This window comes from Macrobrachium nipponense, chromosome 12, assembly GCF_015104395.2.
Source record: "Macrobrachium nipponense isolate FS-2020 chromosome 12, ASM1510439v2, whole genome shotgun sequence".
Classification (NCBI taxonomy): Eukaryota; Metazoa; Arthropoda; class Malacostraca; order Decapoda; family Palaemonidae; genus Macrobrachium; species Macrobrachium nipponense.
In genome coordinates, this window is record NC_087205.1 from 7,162,602 (window position 1) to 7,185,796 (window position 23,195).

At 35.3% G+C, this 23,195-nt stretch overlaps 1 protein-coding gene across 13 annotated transcripts in view; it reads right to left on the reverse strand.

The window, feature by feature from the left end:
- LOC135224319 (uncharacterized) overlaps positions 1-23,195 on the reverse strand; it is a 1,756,683-nt gene that overhangs the window by 1,110,820 nt on the left and 622,668 nt on the right. For 9 of the 13 annotated variants that reach the window (XM_064263194.1, XM_064263192.1, XM_064263191.1 and 6 more), the window contains exons 3-7: positions 20,226-22,476; positions 13,092-13,257; positions 7,137-7,622; positions 5,715-5,894; positions 1,106-1,234 (exon numbers count right to left, since the gene is read on the reverse strand). In XM_064263194.1, the coding sequence (XP_064119264.1) occupies positions 1,106-1,234; positions 5,715-5,894; positions 7,137-7,622; positions 13,092-13,257; positions 20,226-22,457 (3,193 nt within the window). In that variant the 5' untranslated portion in view covers positions 22,458-22,476. The remainder of the gene's footprint in view (positions 1-1,105; positions 1,235-5,714; positions 5,895-7,136; positions 7,623-13,091; positions 13,258-20,225; positions 22,477-23,195) is intronic. The other 4 variants (XM_064263193.1, XM_064263197.1, XM_064263195.1 and 1 more) reach the window with 4 other exon arrangements.

Genomic DNA, 23,195 nt, shown 5'->3' on the forward strand with positions numbered 1-23,195 from the left:
ATCCTTTTTTGCATCCAAGCACATGAAAAGTGGGCAAGTAACAAGCAGGTTGATTGCTAAATATGTAATACGAAAACCAGATCTGAGACCACAATCCTTAAATGTGAAGATTAAGCAAACAAAAACTTTCTTTCATATTTTCAACAGGATTTCCAATAAGAATTCTTAAAATCTGCAATTACAAAAAAAAAAAATTAAATGAAAGGTTATATCTCTCATCCTAAATCCTTTAACTATTCTTTACACTGGAGAATATAATAGACTTTTAATCGTGCTCTCTCTCTCTCTCTCTCCTCTCTCTCTCTCTCTCTCTCTCTCTCTCTCTCTCTCTCTCTCTGTAGTATGACACTGCTTGAACTGATGAAGCATTGTACAAAACATATACCAAAAATTGGGTTTCAAGTAAATATGAATCTATAAAGAATAAAAGATATTTACAAAACTAAAATTACTAAATTCAGAACAAAGATTCTTTAATGATCATTATTAAAATTTTTTAATCATTTGTCTTTTGTTGTATTTTTGTTTTATTTCAGCCATATACAAAGTACTAAGCAGGAGTTGCATAATTATCTTTTACATTTGAGACACATCATAAACACTGCAAATAATTAAAACCTGTGGTCTTGAAAACTACTGCTCACTACATTATTCTTATTATAATAAAGCTGTTTAATGAGATCACTGAGTCACATTTTAAAAACCTCATAGCGAATGTCGCTAGGATTTTTTCTTCAATGAGATGAAAATGAAAGCAAATTGAAGCTAAAGAAATTTCAAAGATAGCTGGGGAGTGGCAAGGGGACTGAATGTGAGGGTAAAGGCAGAAAGCAACACACATGGAGGTGAAAAGAAGGCTGCAACCTATAGTATTATCATTAGTGTGTCACACAATGTAGACTATGTAGTCCCCACCAGAAGGGACCCCACTCTTTTGAGTTTCAATATAATGACAAAAAATTTACACAAGCCCTGATGATTGTCAAGGAATTGCTATTTTAAACACAAGTAAACAGGATTTCAAGTCTTTAAAATCCTCATATGTATCACCATGGTACAGTACTAGTAATATTAGACATCAAAAGAAATTAATACACTACTATACCTGGATTATGTAAAATATCATGTGATGCTGGGTGGCCTGGTACCATATGTGGTGCAACCTTGTGCTGTACAGGACTAGTTAATGATCCCATAGCACTTAATAAATGAGGACCTGTGCTTGGACCTGAAACTAAAAAGAAACAAACACAAATGTAATATATTTTTCTAAACAAAAGTACAAGATGAAGAAAGATAAAAAAAAAACAGATGAAGTCAAAACCCAAAACCAATTATGTTAACTGATAACTGCTACTAAACTTATTTTCTACCTGTTGAGTTTCAATTCACAAATTCTGAACAAGTCATTAATATATAATTTTTTTTCAAATAATTTTGCACTCATACAGTATTTTATCTGTATAATAACAGCCTCTGTTTAAATATTAAACTACATTATGATTTGTTATGAGCGTTTCTTTTAAAAATGCTCCCTCTTAATAAAAACATATACAAAACTTTTGTAAGTACCACATCACTCATACTTACACAATCAGTTAATCAAAACCACTAAGATATAAAACTGTGAATTGATAACTTTATTTTATATTTTGGTAATGCACAGTCTGATGAGTGCAGTAGTAAATAACAATGAAAAAGGACTTGATAAACTGATATCATTAGTGACACCTGAATATTGTTTATAGCATTAGCATAATTAACCTTGATGAGTAAATTAACTGTTCATAAAATCTTTAAAATGGAATCCATCACCTTCAGGCTCAGTCATTCACACAAATTACATCATCTCCCCTAAAGTAATGTGATGCAAAGGGCTCTTGTGCATTTTGCCACAAAATTCTTTCCTATGCTCCATAATCCTCAAATTTCTGCTCATTTCCAGCCTCATGGCTTATGTTTCTCATCCAAGTGGGTCTGAATCTTTCAGTTCTGTTGCTCTCAGGAGCCCAGGTGACACTATCCCCCAATATTATCGTCCCAGAAGTAGTGCTAAGGACATGGCCAAGTTATATGCCTCAACCTTCCATAATTATATCATCTACATATGAAACTTATAATTCCCTGCCATTTCACTAATAATATCCTTCTTACAGCTTTATTCTCATACTGATAGAATCTTTCAAATACTAAGTTTCATTGTCATACCTTGAATCATATCTGTATAGCATCTGTATAGATGCGCACAGTTTAAACTTCAACAAAATACAGATATCAGAACTGCAGTAAAAGGGTGCTGTATTTCTGATATCTTAGCACCATTATTTACACTACGAGAAAGTAAAAATAATTACACTGAGTATTATGGTCAACCTTTCTCTAAATCTGATACTCTCCAACATCTGACAAATTACAATACTATAACTTTCAAAATACTATACAGAGTTTAATAAAAGAGCAAAAGGGGTCAAATGCACAGAAATGGAGTTAAAGGATAGCAAAAATCAAAATCATTGTGCTGTTTACTGTTCATACAAAATTCAAGGGCTGATGCCTTAACATCAAAGAATCATTGACCTTATGCAACATTTCAATTGTGAGTAAACTTTACATGAACACCTGAGACAGAAGGGCAGAGCAATCCATTAATAAACTCTTAATAACAGCTAATTTCATTGAAAAGATTAATCATCCAAATTTCCTGAACAACATTAATGATGATAATTAATACAATAATGACATAATTTCCTTACTACAAATATAATTCCTACATTGCTGTATCTATATCTATCATAAAAATTATATATGTACAAAATTCAAACTTCAATTAAAATCAAGAAAACCCATTTTTCTTTGACAAAAGTAGAGCAAGTTATCTTTTAATTTAAAAAGTATTAATCAATATTATTACTATTATTATTATTATTATTACTATTATTATTAATATTATTACTATTATCATTATTATTACTGAACTCATAAACCAGACTATCCAAATTTTCTTCTCTCTCAGAACTTGCACACGACAGATTTCATTTGAAATGATGGACAAGATGTATCTTAAACAGCATGAATTCATTCCTCGGTTCTGGATTCACGGATTTTCTATGGAACATAAACGCAAATCATTCACAAAACTTCTGCAGATTCACAGTATTTTTCATAGAGAAATATTCACTAATTACCACATTTTCATATTTTCATGATAAAATTATTAAAATAATCAGGTAATATAAGCATTTTTAGAGGGTTTTTCTTTGTTGTTTGAACTATCTAAGCAGGCAGTTATAAGCATTTTTAGAGGGGTGCCAAGATTAGCGGATTTTAGCTATTCACAGGCGGTTGTGGTACACATCCCTGTATAAGTAAATCTAAACTGTGATATGCAGTTCACAGCATTAAGTGCTACATAACTGAATATCTGAATATTAATATTGCATTGTAATCATTATGATAAATGATGCGATCCTCTGGGACAGCCGTTTTAACTTATAACTATTTAATTCATTCCTTTAATCATGAATACAATACAATCTTCTGTAAACTACTCACGATTTCCAGCAGTAATTCATATACAAATGCACAGTGCTTTAAATACAGTGTACTGATTATGATTATCTTACCCTTAACTATTATTCATTTTCTTTAATAATTAAGCAAAATAAAATTATATAAATTACCTATCAATATAAAAAAAATGTCAAAAACAAGAATACAGCACTTTAAATGTCAGTTTGCCACTAAAAATGTACAGCAGTTTAAAAGAAAAACATTACTATCAAAGAGAAAATCATATCGAATGAAATCAGTGGGATGATGAATATCACCTATGGATTATGCTTAAAAAACCTGTTACATGGTTCTATAAATAATTCATAAGCAGAATATCAAACTCAAATATCCTCCAAAGAAAAATCAGACTCGTAGAGAAACATGGCCATCAATAATTAAACCTTCTAGCATCATGATCTTAATTTTTTTCCTGTCTATAAAATTGTACATGCTACAGAAAATTCTGTAGAGTAAAACAGTCATCAATGTCATAGTACCATTATTATACTGAGAATGCAATACCAAATATTAACAGGTTTCCATCCTTTATTGACAAGGAGCCACATATTTTTTTTTACTCCTGCAAGCAGGTAAGTGTCAAGGCATTAACCAACTATAATGACTTCAAAAAATGACACAAGACTGGGATAGCCCATTAAATCTGAAGACTTCCCTGCATCTTCAGGCCCAAATGATACCCTTGTCCTACATTAGTACACTCAGCATTAAAGAAATACTAACTGTTTAAGTGGAAGACAATCAACTACCAATTGAAATTTCAACGGTTTGACTTTTCATTTGCTCCTTAATGTTCTCCAGAGAAAGGGGTTTAGTTGCAAAACATGCCCATAAAAAAGGGATTTTGACATAGGAAAAATCTATTTCTGGGCGAGGAAGCCGTGTCGCCCAGTGCAATAGGTTCCTTTAGCACTATTTCTAAGGTAAAATATTGTTATAATACCAGAGAACTGCTAAATTGGATATACCAGAATATTCTGGTTCGCTCACCTTTATTAAAGGTGTCGGTATGGTTCCTGGGGCGAGTGAAAACCACTACCACGGGCCCCTCTCCACTGTATGCACAGGTATTTGGATGAATGACTGATAAACAACAGATCCTGGCTTCAAGACATTCAGTGGCTATTCTGAGGCTGTGAGAACCTAGATACCCTAAAATATTAAGGTTTCCAACCTTCATCCTCATTAACATAGTATTTATTCTGGCAACTCTTGAAGCCTGAATAAACAGTGTTGATAATACCTTCAAGATCATGAGCAGATTCCTTTACCTCTGGACAATTTAAGACACTGCAGCTCCTCTTGTGGCAATGTGGCAATCTTCCTTAAAGCAACTAAATTCTATGAAGTTGATGCCCAAGATAAGTGCAAAATGGAATTCCTACAGCTTCATTTGCCAGTAATTTTTTAACAGCACAAACATAAACAACAAAAAGTAAATCAGTCTGGACACTGAGTGCAAGTGTACCTTTAGAACTTCCAATGACAACCTCCCATGACAAGAATATTCTTATACAAAAATACATCTACACATGATTGAGGAATCCCCACAGATAACACGATTGGTTTGTGGTTGCTGGAGCAGGACTTCCTTATGAGCAAACAGAACTCATATGGCTGAGACTAGCTGGCATCACTTAAATTAAGGAGCACCTAATGAGCAACCACAGTTATACATGTAATGGACAACCAATCACACTCTTAAGGAATCAAGACACCATCAAACCTGAATCCACTGTTATGTGGCAATGACTGACCTGCCCAAGAGAATTGCCAATGCACCCTCAGTCATTCCACTGATTCAATTCACTTCTTGACCTAATTTTACTTGACCTAATTTTCTTCACACCTCCAGGTACTTGACCTACATGCCTGGCAGTTATTCAGAAATCCTTTCGAAAAAAAATGGATTTGCAAGATGCTATAGCCAGGCATTACAAACTTGAAATAAAATGTGTTAAAATTTACTGTATTACAAGCATAGTTTCATTGCCAAACATAACAGAATAAGCCCTGCTAAGGATAGTAGATAACAGCAACTATGACAAATCCCTCAGAGAACTGAAATGTATTTACAGTACAGTAGACAATAGTGATCCATGTCCCTAAATAAGAAAACCATTCTAGGTTAAAGCATATCTTACCTGGTGTGTATTGAGGGGAGTGCAGGTGGCCAAGAACATGGGTGGGGGACACAGCAGTGGTTGGCATCTGATTAGGGGTTGAAGAAGAGCTTCCATTTTCTACAACCTGGGATTTCCCAGAAGAAGCTCCTCTATGCGGGTGCGGTGCAGGAGGCGGTGGTGGCTCAGCTACCTTTTCATCTACAAGACAATGTGATCATTTATTACATTCTCTGGTGAATTTTGACATACAAGAGTGAAAAGCTCTTGTGTGAACAACTCAGTGCCAAAAGCACAACAAGCAATACAGCTGCATAACCCAGCAATACGCAGTTAAGGATAAAATCTTTCTTTATTTATTCCTTAATACTGATATTTAAGCTGACTACAGGGAAGAATTAGATTTCAATACTATTGCTGTCATCTAAGAATTATTTCTACTATTTTTCCTCTTACCCTGCCATAAAATCTCATAACAGAATTTCTATGAAATTCAAGCTTCATTTGTGGGATTATTACAGCATTAACTTGCTTCCATTAGATGATTAGGAGATGGGGCTTAAACTACAAAATAAATCTTTTTGCCTAGTACTGAATGTGATACTGAATGTGATTTATGTTAATCTAATTACAAGTACTGAATACATAATATATTTCTTGAAAGCAGTTCATGCAATACATCAAAACCTAAGAATATTTTACACTTATTTACAGTACTGTATTGAGAAAACTGGTGCTTCAAAGGAATAATAAAAAGTGCATTTCACAACTTAAGCAAAGACTTTGGGACCCAAATAGCTCATTTCTATTAGCAATACTGACAGTTGACCTTTCAAGCATCTAAAATTACAAGCAAAAGACATTTACATTATGCATTAGCATTTGAGCAGCTAAATTTAAAACTCTATAAAAATGGCCTACATCTCTAGCACATTTCAAGCCAACTTTTTCCATAGTAAACTGAAACAACTACATAGCCCAGTCCATAAGCTAACAGCTAAATTATGTACGGTAAGTATCATCAGCTCCTCAATTAGAAAACGTTGGGGTAGCTTTCCACTATAGACACTTTAGTAATGAACATCAGTGACGACGAAGATATGGAATACAGCATGGCATGAAGGGGTCTCAGACAAGTGGTAAAGCAATGGGGTGCCATCAAAAAGGTAAGTCTTAAAGTGCTTGATGACATATGTATGGAGGAATGACCATCACAATTACATAGCTTATTAGAAAACTGGGGAATGAAAAAGGAGGGAGGACAGATTTGGGAAATGTCTGCTTGTGAGGGAGATACTGGTCAAACATGGTGCCCAAAGTTCTTATAAATGTGATGCCTAATAAGGCATTAAGCAAACTAAAGCAGATTACATTAAATTACACTTGCAACTTGCAATGCTATTGACTTCAAGGGTCAGTATAAAGTGAAATTGGCATACTCACTAAGAGGATCTAGAAGGTGTAGGTCCAGGTGGGGCTGAGGTCCATCTCCATCCAGCCCACACCTCCTGGGACCACCCTCTGGTCTCCTTAGGGCTATCTCCCTCTCAATCTCCGTAATCTGCTTCTTCATGAGTGTGAGGGTTGAAGAGGAGGGAGACTGTGTATTATTAGTATGAGGAGAATTCCGTGACCGGACTTTAGCATGGGGGGAACTGGCAGCATTAGGAAGAGGGGAATTATGAGAGTTGAGCATTGGGAGAGGATTGGGGGGTGGCAGCTCACCCCTGCACAACTGATCGTCCAGAGACCGCACCATGGGGCGCTGTTGCTGCTGCTGTAGTGCTTGCTGCTCTTGCTGTTGTTGCTGCTGCTGTGGTGACTGTTGCTGTTGCTGCTGCTGCTGCTGTTGATACACTTCTGATGTCTCTTCATATATGACATCTTTAGTTTCCTCCTCATCTGGTTCTCCCATGCCACTTTCATCGCCTGAAACATTAAAACTTGATAGAAAATCTGCAATCAAGATCAAATGTACCATATTTTCTGATCAAGGCTTATTGTCATTAATACCCTTACACAATTATAACAACAAAAACTAAACATTATTGCTCCCACAGGTGTTGCAAGATAATAAACAGAACTCAGTTTTAAGAGTTTATAATAGAGATGAAATGTTATCAAAATAAAATAATCAGAGCCAAATTGCAAAAATAACTGTCTTAATGCAAAGGATTCTTATCTATCCCATATACAAGATGAAATGAATTGTCAATTTATAATTAATTTTTGAATACTTACCAGCAGAACTAATATTTGCATGTAACTTTCATGACCATTAACTGGACGACAAACCTACCTACATTGAATCCTAAACATTAAATACACATTAAAATACGGCATATATATATGTCTACTACACATATAATACAGTGACATATATATCTTTAAATACATATGTATGCAGAATTAACACCGAAAACTATAGGCAACAAGCCAGATGGTTTTTAAAGAAGTTAGGCCACTGTAGCTTGTTCCTGGCTGTTTTAAAGTCAAAACGACCTGATTCCCCCACCCCCTCATTTCGGGAACAACAGAGCTCCCCCCAACGCTAAGCCATTCCTTCTTTAAGCAAATGCATCAACTAGCCTATTAAGAAAAGTGAGGAAGAGGGTGGGTGTCTATTAGTTCTGCAGGTAAGTATTCAAAAATTAATTTTTAATTGAAAATTCATTTGTTTCATACTAACCTACAGAACTAATATTTGCATGATTCCCAACATTGAAAACTGGATGGTGGGATGCAATTAATGGCACTCAAACATGCTTTGTTGTATAACCATAACCTAAAAATTTAAATGTACTATCTTCAAAGTGACTTGCCAAAACTGAAGAGGCAGGCTGGCAATGTCACAGAAAATTATGGCCGATTGTCCGTTAGTCATTATGTCAGTCTGTCTGCCTAAGGTGGCTTATTAAGCTCTACCCCAAGTCAAACCGCCACTACTATCTCATGCTTTTCCTAGCAGACTCTGTAAGCTCAATCCCACAGCCTTTGAGTTAAAGTAGGTAGTAGTAACAATTATATATGTCATGTGAACTGGCAAGTATCAGACTTCCAAACACAGACATACAACCTCTTCTCTCTCTGTCAGGTATTGGCAAGTATCAGATAATTCCTCTATAGGTCTAGGAGCTTGCCCATCCCATAAAATACACGATCACACGGCCTGGAATGAAGTCTCATTAACATAACCGTCCGACCTACTTAGGCCTACACGAATCTTCCCAATCACCTTCAAGATCCACATCGCTATCCCTATCTAGCTGAATATTAGCGGAAAGCGAGACTCTAGAAACCATGGTCCTGCTATGCACTCCAGTCAAAACATTCCCACTACCTGTGGAATGTTGTGGTAATGAATGCAATGACTGTGTTGCGACGGAACCGCTCACAGGCTAACCCAAAACAGGGCCAGGGGAGCTGGAATAAACATGATTAGCCAAATCCTTGACAACATCAGCTAAATCTTTGATTTGATGTCTGCAATATTTCTATAGTTACCAAGATTAGAGCTCAAATCACTGAAAGATACACCTGATCTCATTGTTTGTCTTACCCCACAGTCAGATGATGCAATAGGCCTGACAGAATCATCTAAACTCGCAGACTCGCACTGATCTGGTAACTCTGCAAGATCTTCTTGTACATCCATGTGCAAGAACGGAGAGCCTACGTTATTATCCTGCACATCTACAGCCCTGCGCTTACTCTTATTACTCCTATTAATATTGACTTAATTTAAGTCACATACTCCTGACATTGAAGGTCAGACCAATACTTACACTTACCACAGCTAGTTTATCATTTAGCTGTTTGCAGCAAGAAGTGCTGCGTCTTGTGTTCGATGAAGCTGATGAAGCCGCGCTGCTACGACTGGATAAATCTTCCGTTATAGTGCAGACAAATGTACAATAACTAATAGTATGATTGTCGCCCAATACAACGAAGAGCTGTCGAGCGTCAGATGCATGGACAGCGACAAAGAAAAGAATGGCTTTGTTGGAGGAAGCTCCGTTGTTCTTCCAACAATGGGGGGGGTTGTCTAGTCATTTTGACTTAAAGCAACCAGGAACAAGCTACAGTGGCCTAACTTCTTAAGAGACCATTTGGCGTGTTGCCTGTTGATTTTAGTGTTAATTCTGCACATATATATATTTAAGGATATATATGTGGCTTTATTATATATGTAGTAGACATAGTATATATGCCGTATTTTAATGTGTATTGAATGTTTTGAATTAGTTCTGCAGGTTAGTATGAAACAAATAATTGCTTTAATGCAAAGGCCTCTTTTCTATCCAATATACAAGATAAAAATACAGCAAAGAAGGAAAAAGGAGGAGATTAACCCCAAAGAAAATGACAAGACATGCCAGCTGAAAGAAAAAAAACTACTACATAGGATTCAGAAAAAATACAAGGAGAAAAACAATGTTCCAGAAAAAAAAAAAAGTTACCAAATTAAGCGACTGAAGGATTACTGATTTCTACAGTAAATGTGAGACTGGGGGCTTGGCATATGTTATGAGGCTATTAAAAGAATTGTAAGCCTTAACTCAACTGAAAAGTTGCTACAGTAGAGAAAGGGAGCACATCATATTTTTTTACTTCTGGTTATTACAGGCATTATACATGAAAAATACTATACATATTAGTAAGTATACTTAGTGATACAAACTATATAAACTACTTAACATAGCATCACATATAATTTACTTCAGTTGCAAAACAAATAATAACTGGTAACCATAAACACTGACGCTTAATGTAGAAAAATTGTATTATAGTGCTGTCTATCAATACAGAGTCCAAAGTTCTATTCTGCCAATGCGGAATCAGACGAATTTATTTCCGGTGATTGAAATTCATTTCTCGATATAATGTGATTCGGATCCCATAAAAAATTGTAGGTCCCATTCCTAGCCACATAAAAATATCTAATCCTTTGGGCCCGCCCTAGGAAAGCTGGTAATCAGCTCAGTGGTCTGGTAAAACTAAGATATACTTAACTTATCAATAGGGAGCACATTTAGTAATTCACATTCTAGGTTATCAATGATTTACCAAAAATGCATTAATTTGAGAAAATGAGACTTCATTAGAACCTAATTTCAGTCACCCAGAGTTTGGAAACAACCCCACATCATTAGTGACAAGTTATGCTCTAATGTATACCACTCTGATAGGTAAGATTTTATTCCAAATAAGTAAACCTCTGTGATAAAAATAGATGATTTACCACTACCAAAATTACTACTACTACAAGCAGTAGCATAATAATAATAATGCTGAGGATTTCCAAATATCTGAAAATACTCTTAACTTCTTTGTGAAATATATTCCAAAAAAATTTTCCCATGCCTATAACAACCATCTACATTTCAAAAGACAATCCCAGTATTAAAATACAAATAGACTCATTGTCCCTAAAACTGTATTGTACAATAAATGATCTATGTGAAGAAAGCCAGCTATCGATCCCTTACTCAAAAGATATTCCAACTAATTTATAGATGTCTATCCTACATGAAACAAATGTAGTTCACTACTATTTACCAATTGTGGACATATTTTTTGTATATTTGATAGCAATTTTTACCAAGAGTAAAACAATGGACCATCAAGGGTTGGCTTAGATCAAAAGGCATAATTGCAAAAACAAAACACTAGAAAATGATATGAGAATCAACAAGGAACGATATTCTACAATCAAAATATATAAAATATTATATACAACTAGGCTATATGCCATTCTGTTCATACATCTTTCAGTTTGAGGGCGTTGAACATGAACTGTACAACATTTCAACGTAACATACTAATGTAATACAGCCCATATGATGTGTTATAATAAACAACAGTATTAGCTAAAGCTTCTTCCAGTTAACTATTCTCTCAGATAGATGAAAATATATGCAAATTGCCAGTTACAGACCACCTTCAAGACACCTCCGTAAAAGAAAGTGATTCAATCAAGATAAGGGTGATGAAGACAAAGTGATGGTGGAGTGATTAAGGAGTAAATCCTGAAAGTACTCATCCCACTGTGATATTCCCTTCATAGAACTTGTGGTTTCATACCAAACTGAAAACATTTAAATAAATCCCACTTAAGTTGCTACCAATGTATCAATTCTTTAAAATAATGGAGGCAAACAAGTCCTCAGACTTTTGGAAAAGTTATGGGAAGAAAAAGTTTCTTTCCAGAATGGAGCCTGCTACTGGATATTTCTACTCAAAGAAAGAAAATCCCAAACCGGCCTTGATTTTATCTAGCAAAATTTTCTCCACCTGAAGCACAAAAACAATTTCTTAAGTGAAGAGTAAAAGAAAATGGATAAAAGGGATCAGGTACTCATTCCGTAGAGCTTGAATTTTAATCACAAGGCTTCCAGACTGTTCTGTGACCAGAGCAAACATAATCTTTATGTAACTAAGGGCTAGAGATAGAGAGAGAGAGAGAGAACAGATTTGCTTTTAATAATCAATTTCAGATTCTGGTTTAGATGATGCCTCCCTCTGAACTGAAGGGGAGCTCTGCCTTACACGGACTGTCTTTGGGCTGATCTTGATTTCCTCCCAGCAGATAAAACTAGTAGTGAAGTGCTATGCCAACCGAGTTTCAATGTGCTTTTTCAAATACTACCAGGTACTGCATATGCAATAATTTCATAATGTTGGGTAAGCACGGAAAATCCCTCACAGAAAATAATGGCCTTATACTTTAAAATTCTTGTAAAAAAATTATCAATCTAACCCTACAGTTGGCTATCTACATAGATAACTATGCCTGCATATTTAGCCAAGTAATCAGGGCAGTTTGTTTGAAAAACCTCTCAAAGATAGAAGAGTACCATATCATCCCCTTTATGGAGAAAACATGCCACATTTCTGATCAGCTTCTATTTTGATATCAGAAAATAAAATACTGAAAGAGCAAGAGTCACAATAGTGACTTGACATTTATGTGGTTCTCAATGTTGGGGAAGTGTATCCTTTGCACATACAGTAGAGTATAATAAGCACCTCAACATCAGTGAACCTTTTGTATTATTATCTGACTTGTGGTGACATCCACTCATGATCTAAGATAAATCAGTTTCCATTAACAATGGGTTTCAAAATCTAAATGAATCAGGTGAGCTAATTAGGCTATTAAGAAAGCGTCACCATGATATTCAGAGTTACTGCCCTTGAATAAAAAGGTAAAACTCAAAGGAATTCCTCCTAGAAATATAGTCCATTAAGGCAGAGAACTTGTCCTTCTTGAGGGAAAAGGTCACTTGTCAACTCAATATACTCAATTTTTAATCAACAACAAAGAACGTAATGATAATACTAATAGTAACAACCCTTCATAACAATGTAACCCTTACCACACCGAGAACTACTCACCTGAAGACAGGCCATCCTCCAAGACAGGCATTGCTGTACACAGGCCCCGAGACGAAGAATGGATGGAGCCCTCAGGATCCATCCCTGAACACTCACTCTCCACCTCTCCAGAATCGCATGATGTTGTCTCAGGTGAAAGGGTGAAGTTACGGGAATGTCCCACTTGCTGTAAAGGGGGCAAATGTTATTGCAACCGCTCATACTAAATGCACATAAATACAAATTTACTATTTTCATTATTAAATAATTCAATAAGAACATGTTAACATTTTTAACTTTCAAAGCAACGTAATTACAAGGAAAAGTGTATAACTGCAACGTAACTAGAAGATCTTCACTTTGCATAATGTACGTTATAACATTTTTTTTTTTATAAGTGACACTACAAAACATTTCTATATGTAATTAATGCATCTAAATTTATGATAATACAAAAAAAATCAGTGATACAAAATTTACCTCTGAAATTTATACTTTGTATAACCTTTTTACTGCAAACATTGTATCACTATCTGGTAATAATACTTGGCTTCAATATACATTTGTAAAAATAACTAATATAGGGCTCTACATTTCATGCTATATGTCAGGGCAACAAATCTGATATAAGGTCAAATCTAAAAGACTGCATCTACTCCACACAACAGCTGAACTATAAAGTAGAGCTAAGATAGTTTTAAAATCTATTACGATGGTAGCCACAATAACTTTTTAGACATGTAAATACAGTGATTGAAGCCTTATTATTTAATCCCACGATACCATCTCTAAAATATAAATTGGGGCATTTTCCACACAACTTCCCTATAGCATACACATCTAAAATACTCTACTGGAAATATTAGTTACATCAGGAAACTACCTAACTGTTTGCATGCTATAGTCCCTCTTAAATTATAATGAGGTTGAAAATGATTTTACCCACTGATGTCAGAGTTTAAAGTACTAGTTGAGGGCACTGTGTTGACCTGGACTATTAACGTCCAAATATATGACATTCCATGACTTCTCATTAATGTTTGAACTTTTTATACTAACTAGTACAGTTAGAACAGAAGTCTAAGGATGAAATGATACCGTCCCTTACCAAAGCAACAGTTTTCCTCACTGCAAATATAAGCTTCAACCTTGTGAAAATGAACTGTTAAAAAATGTCTGGTATATGAAAAGCTAGTTAACAAGGTTAACTGAAGACACCCATATACCTCCTGCTTTTTGCAGATTCCTAAATAAACCTGGTTTAGGAAGAAACCCTTATTAAATAATAATTTATAAAGGACCCCTAAATAAATCTAGGTTTTTGATAAACTTGTAACTAAACCTTGTTAGTGAAGAAACCATAAATAATTTTTACTTATCAAGAAACCCTACAAATGTGTGAGTCTCAGTATGGAAACTACCTCCCAATAAAAACTTTCACCTACAATTTTTTTTCTCCAAAAAGTTATAACATGTGGGTAAATTGCAAAACATTATTTGTCTTAAACACTTCAAGTACTCATAAAAATCCAAAAAAAATCATGTGAATGAAATTAATTATATAAATCCAAAACAAACCAATAGCTTCAAAATAACAGCAGCGTGATCAGAGTTACTCTTGGTAATAATCTTAATTTATTTAAAATTTAAGAAATCACCCTCATATTTGTTTTCTACGTAAAAATTCACCGAAAAAAAAATACAGTGCAATTTTGTTTCTTTTAAAAAATATCCACAAGATAGATAAAAAACAAATTTATAGGTGTAAATAAGAAAAATAACGGGGATAACAAAAAAATTTACTGAATTGACACTGACAATCACCTATGCCTTCCTACCTCGATAAAAACACTGAATTATCTATTGTATCTACATTGATTTTCTGCAATATATATAAGTATATTATCAAAAACATAAAAAAAATATATACCAACGTAGATATTATACCACGTGCATTAATTTTACCATATACATAAAATAAGTTCATTCACATTTTATTCTATGTCAACGGGCTTAGAAAACAAAGGATAAAAATTCAAATGATCATTCTAGTGCCTTTCTCCTGCTTTCTATAACCAACAAACTGCATGGAAAACATTACACAAGCAATTGCACGTTGCTCACGAAAGTTAGGGCAAATATTCTGTCTATTAAACAGCAAAAATAAAATATTAGAATCTATATCAATAACAAAAATGTCTTGTGCGTGTGTCAGCGTTTATTTTTATTTCTTTTTGCTGAAATATATATATATATATATAACATTAGCACACACAAATATACATCTCTGTACATAAGAGCTTTAAAAAAAAACGTACCAAGCGAGTAATTAGTATTAAAGATTATCTTCTTATGAAAAGGAATTTCAAAATTGCCGATTTAGGCTACGTTCACAGCTGTCTATAAAAGGCCACCTACCGAAGACGGCAGTGTTTAACTGCTCGATTAATTATTTTAAAACAGAACGAAACCACAGATCCCTTCGTTGCTAAACTATCGCTCCTGACGTACGTAAAGAAACGCATACGGTTGGCGAAATAAGTTCGTTTCTGAAGATAGCATCTAACGATTATGTAACCTATCAAATCGTTATTTCTCAGAAATGCAATAACTATGCTATTAGACATATGGTTGTAAGGGAAAGTTACGCCCAAACTAAAACTCGGTACAAACATCCTGAGAAAAAAAAAAGTAGCGGAAGCAGAAAGGGAAGTATTTAGGTAAATCACTAAAATTTACAACTATCCAACAGAAGGGAGAATAATTCCAAATCTAGCTAAGGCAATGATGGAAACCATGCAATAAAACACCTAAACCATCATGCAGGGGAAGTGACTGCAATAATCTCCAGACAGATGTTACCAGTTAACAAGTAGTACTAACTACACAAATTTCTAATGGATTTTATGGCGACCTTCATTTATCTAAGTAATATCAAAGACAAAAACACATTCAGGGGAAAACTGCATTTCCACATCTGTAACTAAAACACATGAATAATACAGAGTTAATGTTTTCGAAAAATATGTTTTTGAAAAAGAAAAACAAGAGCATACATTAGTCTTCATATGCGTTCACTCAAAGCCACCAACAATTTTTAAAGGATGTTACAAACTTCTTTCAAACATTCTATTGTCGATAAACAATTAGCACATTAACTTCCGTCACTGTCAAGAACTCTGTTAGCTTCAGTCGACAAAGAATTTCCAAGATATGAAACAGTATAACGAAGCAAAATGAATAACTATAATTAAAAATCATGAATCACCAATAAGTAATAAAGAAGCTTAACATTCTTAGCATTATCTGTGACTTTGGTTACATAAGACCCAAAACATTTTTTAATAGTTTTCAAAAGGTATAAACATTTTTGAATAATTTTTAAAAGTTATTTTTTTAGTAATTTTTCTAAATCTTAATTTTTTGACAGAATTAAAATCGTCCTATAGTATAAAATAAACAGAGTACAATCTGGATTGGGTATATCAAGTCTAGTACATCCACTGAGTACCATGGAATTTTGCATATAACATTCATGGCTAACAAGTTGCGTAACTAACTAAGCTAGTGAAACTTGGTTAACACAGAATAATCAACAGAACCTCATTTAAACATAAGCGTTCAGTTCTTTTCTCGTTCTGAAAAATGTACAAAAACCACAAAAATATTTGCAATATAATACAGAACTTCACTGAAAGATATATATATATATATATATATATATATATATATATATATATATATATTATATATATATAAACTGAAAAATTTCATTATCACAGTAAAAGTTTTTCATTAAAACAGTAAAAAAAATCTTTATTACCACTGCAAAAAAAATGATACTTAGTACATAGTAAAAAAAAAAAAATTTAATCTGTAAAAAAGAATTTTAAAAATATAAGAAAAATTAGGGCTCAAAATCGCATACGTTGAAAAACGTTTTAGCTCTAGAAACATTCCAACGGAAAGTGGAACCAAACTTTCAAGAACTCTTCCTCCGCCCTTATGCTCAATAATGAAAGTCTAGTACATTGCCTTGGGATGTTTACAGTATTTTGTTCATATGAAGTAGAGACCTCTTCAGGTCGGGTAGCGAAATCCTCAGTATTCTTAAAATGCAAGGCATACCGTGAGCTTCATTAAAAAAAAAAATCAAATAAATAAAGTCACGCAACAGGGATTTTCTGACGTTTAATGTTTATCATACTGGTAAATGGCAATTTATCATAATTTGCAATACCATAAAAAAGATGATCTCGTATCACTTAATGTGCTAACAAATTTCGAAAGGTTTAATTAAAATGCAATAAACCTACATCTTCCCGAGTACTGGAACCATTTTAACTCTCAATAGATATCAAATTAACAATGCAGTGCACCTATGAATATACCTTAACTCTGAAAAGACTCGCTACACTTACGCCTTTCTCGTAACTAGGGAAGTCCTTTTTTAGGATCGTTACGGTACTTCATAATATAAAATTTTCAATTGCATTTCAGAGAAGCAAAATGCGATGCACGGTTATAGAACTCAAAAAAAAAAAAAAAAAAAAAAAAAAAAAAAAAAAAAAAACACCTGAAACCACCTTTAACGACCATTACTAAAAACGTGGCCGAAGGATAATGTTCGAGACCTTCAGTCCGGTATTACTTTGCATAGCGATCTACGAACGTTCTGAATTTTCTCTCATAGTCATCTATATTACAATTACTTACATAAAAAAATCCTAAAAATTCATTCAGTACTCAATAAAACAGAATCTAAGATGAATTGATAATAGCTTAATTGCTATCCATCAAAAACTAAGCTAAGAATGAAATCTTGACAGTCAATTGACAATCATTCATCTTGAAGCTATTTTGAACCCAAAAAATTAATCTAAAATAACTTGGACGCTTTAAACCAGTTAAAAGAATGTTAGGAGCAATGGTAGCACCCTTGTCCAATATCGAATTAGTTTTCTTATCGCCCGTATAACAGCGATCAAACCTTGGTCCTTTGCGAATCTGAATACAGGAGGAGGAAAATCTCGTACTACTGTGTGTGATAATACTTATTGCAAGTTAAACCAAACCTGATAATACTTATTTAAAGTTAAACCAAACCAGAAATACAAAAATGTACATTAAAATGTACAGTATGTTGGTTTATAAGATGCATCACACGAAGGAATTTTAAAGAGGACAAAATTCCTTGCATGTTATACAGATTTCTTCTGCAAAACTGACGTGAAGGATTGTATAAGAAGCAACAAGCTGTCATTCAACAAGTGAAAGTAATAAAAAGAAACACAATAAAATGGAAAGATACACAAATACTCAATATATCTGGCAGAAATAAAGAAGAAAAATAGACAAATGGGGAAGAATTTAGTTGATGTTTCTCTTGATCATGAAAAAACAAAAATCGAATGTGCATAGCAGTAGAAAGCTGTATCATGAATAGGCAATAAATTCTAAATAGCGTTAATCATAAAATATGAATTAGAAAATCAGTAGTGGCGCTTTGCAGAATTTAACTTAGCATACCAAAACCTTTAGGAGAAAGTTTCAGTGGCTTTGAAAGAATTATAAAAAGTACAGTCAAATTCAAAAGTCCCGCGAAAGTCACTCACGGCTTATGAAACTACCACTAGAGTGTGAAAGCCCTGACCTGTGGGTTGTATCAAACAACTGAATCTGAGTATGTGGAGTTATTCTAATCAACAGTTTAGTAAAAACAGTGCATCTTACATACCATTTACATAACGTATAATGTACTAAAAGTACACTAAGATAATATAATTAGTACATGCTATTACATGAAACCACTGCCAAAAACAGATTTCTCAGTATGTACATACTTATTTACTACAAGATTTTAGCTGCGTTATTTTAACTTAAGCAGCTTCCATAATTACAAAGCCAACAGCATATCACAAACTCCGAATGTATTCTGATAATAGATAAATGTGCACCCCTGATTATCAACCTTGGTTAGTAACCCTGATGATTAACCAACTACCTTAAATTCAAAAACTCAGCCTAACTTCTTTATGGTGAAAAAGCCGTGCACATTCATTCACAAAAAATAATGAATGAAACATGAAATATACATACCAGCAATTAAATAACTCCATCTACCAACAAACAAATCTACCGTCTCCAAGAAAGCTTTTACTTTTGGAATATATTGTCTGTGAGTCTGACAGAATTACTGGAGTGTCCACTGAAGCACTTAATCTCAAGAGTCTAGATTTTGAAATGACTTTATACGATCTGTTACAGTTCATTACACAGGCTACGTGCCACACTTATGTAGAAAAATGCGTGAAAAATATATCAGAGAAGCTTATCAGATAAGCTTTACATTCATTAATATAATGCCTCGTGATGTCACACACGTGAAAAAGTGAATGGTGACAATGCACATGCAAGTGATGTGTCAAACTCCCAATTACAAATAAATTTCTTTCTGAAAAACAGTAAATCCAGATTAAAATTTCTACCAGAGCGTCAAGTTTCATTTAAAAAATTGAACCAGTACTACACATAGTTTACTTTTCCATACCGATGTATAGAAATCTATTTAAATATCATAAACGAGTTATCAGAATCTATAGATTACTCAAAAATTCTTGCTGTTGAAATAAATCTAAGTACAACATTACATTTACCAAAAACAGAAGTTCCTGAATGGAGTCAATAAAACATAGTTATCTGAAGAATGAGTGGAAAAATTCCCCTGGCATATCCGTATAAAATAAAATCAAGCAACAAAATGTAGGATGATAATTCTTATACAATAGTGCATTATATTCAAACAACAAGAGGTTTTATTCATCAAAACCCTGGATTATGTATCGATTTTCTCCAGGCAAAAACTAGCAACAGTAGTTTTAAGTTGTTCATGCAGAAGTTGAGTTCATGGTTTAATCACACTGACTACCTATGTTTATCCACACAACAAGATATACATATACTGAACTCGGAAAGATAAAAGCCTGAGTCAGCCAAAAAAGGATACTCTAACAAGTCACTCAATATAATAAACACAAGTCTATGACCAAACAATGCAGAAGATCAACGCATACAAGGATCACATTCCCAGAGATGAAGAAAACTAATGAAGTACTTTGAAAAGAACAAAAATAATGCCATTGGGAAGGACATTACCTGGAGTCCCACTTCAGTATCAGGAAGGTCTTCTGTTTCAGGGTTGGTGGAAGCAGTGTCATGATCCCCTTCAGTAGATATATCAAGGATACCTGGATCATCCTGGCTAGGAAGGTCCTCAGGACATGACCTGGAGCTTGGGTGGTCCTCCACAGACCTGTTGTCCGTGAAGTTTTCACGACTTAATGCAGCAGCTACCACCTCATTTAGCTTGTCATATAAACCGTTGTTTTCGTTAAAGTCTTGTAAATTCTCGGATACATCATCTTGGAGATTTTCTTGGGTACCTCCTACCCCACTATTAGTGCTGCTAATACTATCATTACTGCAGTTACTCATTATTTCTAAAGTGTGATCTTGTGCCGTTTCCTGCTGTGCTTCATAGGACAGATCGTGCTGGTAGTTGTGAAGGAGTGGTGATGAAGTGCTTACCTCATAATTGGACGTGTTGTGTTCCGATTCATGGTCTGCGTTGACTGCCGGGGGACTTCCATTGACGTGTTGCTGTTCGGATGATCTACACTGCTGCTCTGAAACATTAATGTGTTGATCTGAACTATCATTTGCATTATCAGTACCACTGTTTTGTTCTGGATCATTTTTATTGGGGTCTAAATCACTGTTACTGACACCTTGATCAAGCTGTTGACCATTACCCTCAGCAACAGCTTGACCTTCACTATGCTCTGCTGCTAAGCGCAGCCCTACATAACTATTACCTTGTTGCCGCTTAAGGTGATATTCTAAATCAAGGAACTCATCTTCACGGCCACCTTGTTCTTTGAAAAACTCTTCTAAAACTTTCCTAGTTTCTGACATTTCATAAGAATAGTCATACATATCAGAGTCTACAGCATTAGGTTCAGGTTCTGAGGTTTGATTAGAGTAAGAAGACGTAAGGGTAGATATGGCTATAACGGGCGGAGCAGGCGATACACTTTCAGCTTCAGAACACGAATCTGGTGGGGGAGGATCACTAGTGGTATCTTCAAGGGGAGCCACTGCCTCTTCTTCATCAGGCCCAAGTTGGGCTGCAGCAGTTCCCTCACCGGATGGCAACGGTTCTTTGGTTGCTTCTCTTGCAACTTCATCTTCTGCTAAAACCCTTCGAGGGAACCCAGGTCGAGGAGGTCTTGGAGGAGGCCCATGATGATTGCCCCTAGGACTGTGTGTTCTAGGTGAGGGACGAGGACCATAACGTCGAGGTGAACCTTCATACTCGGCTATTGGTACGTTGCCTATCTTTGTGACCTTTTGTGGTGATCCTTGGGTAGAATCTGAGTCTGAAGGTGATGTTGACCTTTCATAAGCTGCTAAATAACCTTGATCCCCAAGTTCAGCATGATCACCTTGCCTGTCAGCTGTAGGGGAAGAAGGAGAACCAGGGCGATCATCAAGGGCACGAACTGTGAGGCCTCGAGCTACCCATTCTCCAATGTCATCAAATACCACTTCTGAAGACCCAGCAAGACGAGTTTCATATACTAGAGGAGATTCTACTACAGAAGAACTGCGTCCATGTCCTTCGCTATCACCAGGAGACTCTGGCCACTGCTGCTCCTGTTGCTGCTGCTTGTCTTGTTGATACTGTTGCCTATGTGATTGCTGACCTCCTCTCCTTTGTGACTCGTCGTGCCTACGTCTTGCCGGACGTGATCGACTATGACTAAACACCTCACGCCCACCTGCGATTTCTATCCGAGAGTCTCTCAGACGGAAATGCTCTCTCCTCGGTGCCTGAGTACGACTGGCAGGAGGCGGAGGAGGAGCTTCTTCATAAGAGGAGTCTAACACAGAGGACCTCATGTACCTTTCATCATAATCGTCATAAGCACTCACGACAGAAACGTCCATGTCCATATCAACGTCCTCTGCACTTCGCTCCATCTTGATAGACTCTGAGTGGGATCCCGGCGTCGAGCCTGACCGAGAGCCTGGAGTAGAACCTGATCGAGAACCTGAACCACTGTCCACAGACATGCGGCCACTGCTACCACTATCGCGACTCAGCTTTGAGTTATCGTAGATTCTCGGAATATCACCAGTGGTATGCTCAGTATCGTAGTTCTCGTTGTCGTCTGAGTCTAGGACACAATTAAGGTTGAGGTCAGAGCGCCTGGTATCAATGGGCGTTGTGGTGGGCGTGTGGTTGGCAGAGCGTGGCCGGCACTTGGGGAACAGACGACTGATCTCCGAGTCCGACCCCTCCACTGCCTCCAGCGGCTCCCCCATGACGCACCTCCTCACACACCTGCAACATCAAAGGTCATGTCAATTCTCTCGAAATCTTCCATTAATCTGACAATTTGACATATACATGTTATACTAAAATACATATCAAATTATTGTATTAACTTGAACTGACTACCACTTACCAAACCATAACCACAAACTTACACTAACATCTAATAAAAGGAGGCCGTAAAAATGCCAAAATATAGAAAGAAAGTACTATATTTCAGACTGCTGTTTCTCTCTACAGGTAGGTCATTACCTACCTGAAGAGAGAGACAGCAGTTTCTGAAATATAGCACTTTCTTTCTGCGTTTTAATGGGCTCCTTTTATTAGATGGAACTCTGTTGTAACAGAACATTTTTATCAGTTACACTAACATGTTTTTTTTTTTTTTTTTTTTACAAAAGGCGACTAATAACGACACGGTTCATTACCAAGTGAAAATGACGTAATTACTTGCATTTTCTACAAGAGCTAGAAAAAATCCTACAAAAAATGCACACAGCATAATCACTTAAAAAAAAAATTAAAATTCATGTTCCCAATTAAAAAGAAAACAGAATGTTTTACGCGACCGTAAACAGAGACATCGCTGAATACTAAAAGTCAATCAAACTCCCAACTGAATACCAGCAAAACACACCCCCGCCACACACACAAAAATGGCAATGCCCAATAAAAAAATAAGCAGCTGTGTTTAAATGTTAAATTTCATACTGTGGCCTAATCAAATT